We start from the raw sequence: 7,201 nt of genomic DNA, 5'->3' as shown, positions 1-7,201 counted from the left end.
CCCAGCGATCACGTCTGAATTATCACTTTTTGGCGTTGATTAGTTATAATAGGGTTGGGATTTAAATTCCCTAAAAAACCTCAAAAAATGCAGGGTAAAAATGCGTTTAAATTATAATAGCTTTAACATTAAAAAAAAATAATAATAATAAATGTAGTACGGTAGCGTATTTTTTTCGTTTTCTTATGTATATATGGAACTACATATGGTGTAATAAAATTAATAATACATAGGTATACAACGGCTATAATTTGAGTGGAATGAACTAGCTAAAGTAATAAAATTGTTATCGACGATAACTGTTGCCGTGCTGTATAATTTATTATTCGTTCCGTCGTATTTTTAAAAACTTTGAAAAATGCTCTAGAAACTAAGAAAATGCACTAAAATTGTCAAAAAATGCAAAAAAATAAATACTTTCTACCTAGGCTACGCGATAATAATATTTGATAAATGGTTGTTCTAAAACTTAGAGACATATTTCAGTGTCGTATCTAGGCATTGTCAAGGTGGGCGGTGGCCAAGGGCGTAGTTTAAAATGATCGAACTAGGGGCGCAATTTTTATACCATTTAAATACTAAAAATTTATTATAAATTTATAACATTGGTTGCCAAGGGCGCACATAAAAAGCTAGTTACGGCACTGCATATTGAAAAATGCTTGTTATAATGTCATTAGTAGGAACCTATTCAAATCGAATCGAATAAATTTTTTAATTAGCATAATAATTGACATATTATTGTGGGACAGCATTCAGGGCTAATCACAATAATGGAAGTAATAACTATTATATGCAGCTCAATTTTTCTCTTGACGGTCAAACTTAATGTGAAGAGGATTCCACCCACGATATTTTATCTTCATCTAACATAAGTGCGACATAGAATTTTAGAGGTGTTCTCTGTCAAACGAAAAAATCTATATAATGAAGAGATGAAAATTCTGAATTGGTCATCAAGTCTACTTGACTAATGGGTTTTCCCTAATTCTTAGTATTTATCCCAATTTTCTAGAAACATTGAATTGAAAAAGAGTAAAAAAATTTTGCCTATTTAAATTTTTAGATATGACAAATAAAATTACAAAAATATATCGATTTCATTTAGTAGTCCTGACGACAAATTCATATCGATTTTTAGAATTGTTATCGCTACTGGCTATAACCCACCTTTTTAAAATTTTAAGTTCATATAGTAAAATGTATTTTTGTGTATTTAGTGTTCTGTGTTCAGATATAGAAATCAATAACATTAGAACTTCAAATTTGAACAAATTTTTAATTAATTAAATACTAATATTGTACTTGATAAAAAACAACTTATTCTGATTTATAGTTATTTTAATGAAATTATTATTCAGAATTCACTAAATAAATTATTTTAAGCTTAAAATTAAAATACTTGAGATTAATTATTATTACATTTTATTACATTGTATAACTAAAAAATAATAATATCAAAACTAAAATAATTTATTCATAAAATTTGACAATACCTAATTATGACACAGTAATAATTATATATACAATATACATAAACATACCTATTATGGTTGTATACTTGTAGAACAATATTTATTGCAACATGCAAATAAAAGTAATATACAATAATGATACTATACTACTGCAGTATATATTACATATTACATTATATGCATAGGTAATCTTAACAATAATAAGTTTTCTATTTAACTAAAAAAAAATTATAAGAGTGATATCTACATTATTACTTCAAACTTAAATCAAGTAATTAAAATTTATAATGAAGTGATGATGATGATGGTGGTATCCAAGGTTTATTAACTGCATTTGGATTTTTTTTTTTACCTAAAGTTTTAAAAGGCAGTTAATTTTATAGAATATAAACATTATTTAAATTAAGTATACATTTGTTATACCTTCCTCTTATACCATATAACCAAAGGCACAATTACAATAAAAAAAAGTTAAGAGTGCAAACTAAGCATTTTATCATTTTAGTTTACTTTTTCTTAGGAAGAAGTTTTTGTTACACAAACAAGAACATTATTTGAGGGTGTTAATTTTGAAATTGGGTGTCCTCTAAGCGCCTATGTATATAACATACCATGGTTATTACTCAAGAGAACATCCCTGCTGCATTATGCAATATGCAATATGCAATATGCAATATGCAATATGCAGTATGTATTACAAACACTTACAGACATGCATAACTCTAAAATAAAGGTTCAGCTGTTCCAATTGTGTGTTGTTAGCTTTAAAGAGAACTATCTAATATTAGTATACTTAAAAGAAAGAATATTTTCTATATTGTATATACCTATACAAAAATATTATAATTTAAAAATTCTAATTTAGTCTAAAAATTTAAATATTATAAAAACTAAAAAAACACAGATAATGTTTAATTATAATAAATAAAAAGAACACAACATTGAAACGGCTGAACTATTATTTTTTGTGTAGTTAAATTTTATAACGGAGACCACATATGAGATTGGAGTGATTAACTCATAATTTAATATTCATAAAATCTTGATTAATTACCAGTACATTTAGAAACAGTAGTCTGGTTTCGTACATTTAGATGTTTTTTAACTGCAGCTTTATTTTCCAAATATACAAATGGATTTTCAATTCTTAATTCATTATCATGAGTAGAAGTTAATGATATTGAATTATTTAGAGGATAACAATTTGGTTTGTCTTCGTTAGAAATATCTGCAATCATAATTAAATTTAATCATATTTTTGAGAAAACAAATATTTTTATATTTTGCCATTAGGTGTTATGACAGTTACTGTAGGATATATTTTTGTGAATTTAAACTCAATTATAAATCATTTGATCTGAACGATAGGCTGACAAGCTACACTACTAACTATATTAAAATATTAAAATAAATGTAGCAATAAAAGAAAGCTATTCTAGTAAAAGTGATTCAGCAGATTCAGTAGTGTCTCAGCCAGACCGAGTTCGATCCTCGACCATCAGGCGGCATTTTTCTCCGGGCAAGTCACGGTGTCCGGAGAATAAGTGCCGCCATCCCCCACTCCGGGGCATGGCAGAAACCTACAGGGGTGCCCCAATAGAAATTCTGCCAAACAGGCGTCCGAACTAGGCCTTTGGGCCTACTTCCGGACATAGCGCCATACGAGAAAAAAAAAAGTAGATTTAGTTAATATTTTACAAAAATGTTACATTTGAAAATAGCATTGTGTGTATAAGATATAATAATATATTTAAAAAGTTTCAAGCACCAACAAGGCCACAAATAATATTATTAAATTATAACTAAAAACATTATTTTTTGCTAAAATAACTAATATAAACTGTGTTTATATATGTTTCACATATTTTTTGTAACAGTATGAAGATTAACTATTTTTGAGTAACCCTAAATTCAATTTTCTAATTGTTTGTCATTTGCAAAAATTTGATTTTTTGTATAAATCTCTGTTTATATAAACTACATAAAAATAGAAATATTTAAACAGCTTCAAAAATTTATGATTGAAAAACGAAATATTATCATAAAATCAATACATTTATCGCTCAGCTTTGAATCTAAAACTAGCCACTAAATTTTACACGGTAAAATTATATTGAATAGTAATAAAGTTACATATCAATAATATTATTATAAATAATGGTATAACATAATGCCTATTTGTTTAATATATTTTAAGTTAACAATTTGAGAAATGTAAAACCAATATACTTACTTAGAGGAATGATATTTTGATCACAAATTTCATCAATTAATGAATCAGCGTGACAATCAAACCAATTTAGACGCCTGAATTCAATTATTTCATGCAACCACTTTTCATTAATATCAGTCAGATGTGGTGTTTTAAAACGCTTCGAACATATTAATTTTGGAAAAGATTCATTTTTTTTTTGTTCCATATAATTACAGTAACATTCCCTAATCTTAGGACTTAACATATCAGTTGGTGCTAATTTAATATATTCACAATTTTTAGTTTTTACAGGAACACTGTTTTTTATATGTTTTTTATCAATCCAGGGTTTTGATGAACAATTTTCAATTGGAGTATCATTAATGATTTTTTTTTTACATACAGAGCAGCCCAGACGACTTTTTTTTGTGTTTAAGTCGGGTGCTGTTGAATATCCTTTGATTCTCATAACTCTAGTTAAACATATATCAACTTCAACAAACCTAAAAAATCTAAAAAATACAAATATATAGAATACATTAAATAAACTATTTTGACGTTTTAAAAATGTATGTTTGTAAGTAATTTGATATTTAACATTAAATTGTTCTAAAATATTATTATTATTAAATTAAAATGTACCAATTTTTTTTTTTTTACATTTTAATTAACTATTTGGTGTGTTTTAAAATATTATTTTGATTATTTTAAGTAACGCAAAATTATTATTATTCCTTTTATAATTTGGAAAAGGTCACATAACAGATTAGTAGACCTAGATTATATTCAGTAAATCTAAATTTACTTTACCTTAAATAGTTTTATTTTATAATGAATCAAATTTTTCATCAAGCATATTGTCTAATTTTTGATGTCTAGCCATATTTGATAAGACTGCATCTAAACTAGTAGTTTTCTTCTTAGCACTTCCTTTTAATTCTTTTTTACCATCCATACGATTTAAGTTCATGTGCGATATGTCTTCTTCAAAATCAAAATCGGATTGATCCAGTGATCTATAATAAATTGTATTTTTTGATTTTTAAATAAACGAATTTAAATATTTAACAAGTCTATCATACTCTGCAATATCACAAAGCTCATTAGTATTACTCTGAGATACTTGACTATCATCAGGTGTTAATTCTCTTCGTCCAGGACAAGTCCATTCTAGTTTTAAAGATGTAACATTAGCCGATTCCAAAGTTTTGTACAATGAATAAATTTCAGATGGTTCAGGATAACATTCATTCATCTACAAATTAAAAATATATTTAAATATAGAATTTAACAATACCTATTATAAAAGAAATGTAATCTAGTAAAAAAAAATAATAATTTTGAGTTTTGAATAAATATTTAAATTATGAGGTATAACTTTATGACTTCTAATTTCTACACATATCTTACAGTTTTTAGATATGTTGCCATAGGTACAGTTATCAATGCTAATGATAATACACAAATAATGATCAATAGTTTAATAATATTTTATAATTTTGCTATAATTAGGTACAGAGTTAAAATAAAGCTATACAATTAGATTATATTATTTGAAATTTCAAATTTGTCACAATAACAACTTACAAATCAAATAAAAAACAACTAAAAATTTTCAAAAAATTTTTTATTTCATGATTGTTAAATTAGTTTTTAATGTTCATATTGATAAGTATTTATTTCACTTCACTTTAAAATATATATAAGTCACCATAATTATTATTATTTATTACGGTTTTCATAAAAACTTAAACAATAAAACTAACATAAATTGTCTAGTCAAAATTAAACTATAAATATTTATTTTGTTTTATAAAAATTATTTAAATTTTCTAGTATAATTACCTGATTTTGTATAAAACCATAATTTTCATCATCAGAACATTCTATTATATCTTGGGTAGAAAAATTATCAGACATTATTTTTTTATAAATATCAAGAGTTATAGCTAAACGTAAAAGTGAAAATATATTAAATTGTTAACTCTTGACTTATCCACAAAACTTGAAGTATAAACCATAAAAATATATTAGATAACAACTAATTATTTATAATTTGAGTTAACCCAAGCATTTTAAATATATTTTAAAGTGAATTTGTTTTTGTAAAAATATAACATAATGTTATAATCATAACAAATGCTGTAAATGATAATACGGGAATTTCGGGAAACTCAAACCTAATCAATGAAGACCAACAAACCATGGCTTATCTTAGGCCATGCAACAATGCCTTAAACATCACCATTATTGCCTATATTAGCGCCTTAAAGTAAAATAGTATTTCCCGCCTAGATAATAATAATTTATACCACTTTTTATTATGATTCAAATAGTTAATAGACACCCTGTGGCCTGTAGTCCCTCGTTGATCGTTCTGATTTTGTAAACGTCCAAGTCAAAAATATACTACAGTACACCTTGTTACAAGTACTGTACAGCTTTAAGATGATGTTAATAAATATATCGTTCTGGTTTAAGTCTTAGTGAACCTTCGCCAGTCATCAATAGGCAATAAATTGTATTTATAGACTCATAGTATGTATTTTATTATGTAATTGTTTCTTTTTTTTCACAAATCAATTTAACTCACATTCTTTAAGTGTATTAGATATATATGTATATTTTTCAAATGGCATAAAAATATTGTGTTCGGTCAAGTATTGTCGAAACAGTGGAAATGATTTCCCACTTTTGGTATTCTACAGATTTCCTTGTAATGTAAAAATGTAAGTTTATAGCATAAGTAGGCATATTAGATACTATGATTCATTGGTTAGACAGTACCCAAGCGTTATACAGATTAATTCAGATCTAAATGACTAGATTTTAACTGTGACGGACTATGTAATTTAAATATAACATTCTAACACTACTTTAAAAAAAATTCCGGTTTGCCAGTCGATATAGTACAGATTAAAAATAATATTACCAATACCAATATTTTAATGAAATGGTATTTGGACGTTTCCCTCCTGAACCAATAAATATATTTTTACACATAATAATAGATAGGAAAATTGGTTCCTTGGTTCACCCGAAATAAAAGATTATCATATCGAAATCTATCGATTATCATTAACGATACCATAATCTAACGTTATGGTTTTATATACATTTGTTAGTTATTACCCTTTTTAATAGATAATGAATAGTGATTGGTAAATAAAAGTCACGTGAAAGTGTTACAGAATTATATTAATTACAATTTACATTAATTTATTTTTAACAATTTGTGTAACTGTTATTTGATGGAAAATTTCGTAAACAGTTGGTACATAATGTATTCATCTGCATTTGTAATTTGTATACGTATAAACGTATTGCATAATATTGCTTAATGCTTTTGTATTGGCATTCGGCAATAGTGTTATTATTACGTATTATTAAATTATATATTTATTTATTATTTTAATCTTTCGTTAAATTTATTGATTTGCACCGCATATTATTATTGTTGAAAATTTTGCGTGAGGGGAAACGTCCTGGATTTCAATATAATGGCGTGTTGCGTTTTGGCTTCACCGGCCAA

General features: G+C 25.8%; 1 protein-coding gene across 3 annotated transcripts; it reads right to left on the bottom strand.

Moving 5' to 3' along the window:
- Positions 1–1,449: 1,449 nt before the first annotated feature.
- Positions 1,450–6,595, bottom strand: LOC107169314 (uncharacterized). Of its 3 annotated transcripts, none has more exons than XM_015519027.2 (4): positions 4,480–4,644; positions 3,709–4,181; positions 2,530–2,703; positions 1,450–1,827 (listed from the first exon to the last, which is right to left on the bottom strand). In XM_015519027.2, the coding sequence occupies exons 2-4, from the start codon at positions 4,136–4,138 to the stop codon at positions 1,751–1,753; spliced, it is 681 nt and encodes a 226-aa protein (XP_015374513.2). In that variant the 5' UTR covers positions 4,139–4,181; positions 4,480–4,644; the 3' UTR covers positions 1,450–1,750. The 3 variants fall into 3 exon arrangements, with proteins under 3 accessions (XP_015374513.2, XP_015374514.2, XP_015374515.1); XM_015519028.2 differs by having other exon boundaries at positions 2,536–2,703; XM_015519029.2 differs by lacking the exons at positions 1,450–1,827; positions 2,530–2,703 and adding exons at positions 4,752–4,924; positions 5,515–6,595 and having other exon boundaries at positions 3,992–4,181; positions 4,480–4,685.
- Between the last annotated feature and the right edge of the window lie 606 nt (positions 6,596–7,201).

The sequence above is a fragment of the Diuraphis noxia genome, unplaced genomic scaffold, assembly GCF_037042655.1.
Source record: "Diuraphis noxia isolate RWA-SAM2 unplaced genomic scaffold, SU_Dnox_SAM2 contig0005, whole genome shotgun sequence".
In the NCBI taxonomy this organism is placed as follows: domain Eukaryota; kingdom Metazoa; phylum Arthropoda; class Insecta; order Hemiptera; family Aphididae; genus Diuraphis; species Diuraphis noxia.
This window is presented reverse-complemented; position numbering and strand designations above follow the sequence as displayed.

What these genes read in the sequence shown, in the direction of transcription:
- LOC107169314 (XM_015519027.2), bottom strand. Translation starts at nt 4,138, where the DNA reads ATGAGAATCAAAGGATATTCAACAGCACCCGACTTAAACACAAAAAAA. An exon ending in TCAAAATATCATTCCTCTAA is followed by an intron (nt 2,704 to 3,708) that starts GTAAGTATATTG and finishes TTATGATTGCAG; the next exon opens with ATATTTCTAACGAAGACAAA. An exon ending in TACTGTTTCTAAATGTACTG is followed by an intron (nt 1,828 to 2,529) that starts GTAATTAATCAA and finishes TTAAAACTTTAG; the next exon opens with GTAAAAAAAAAAATCCAAAT.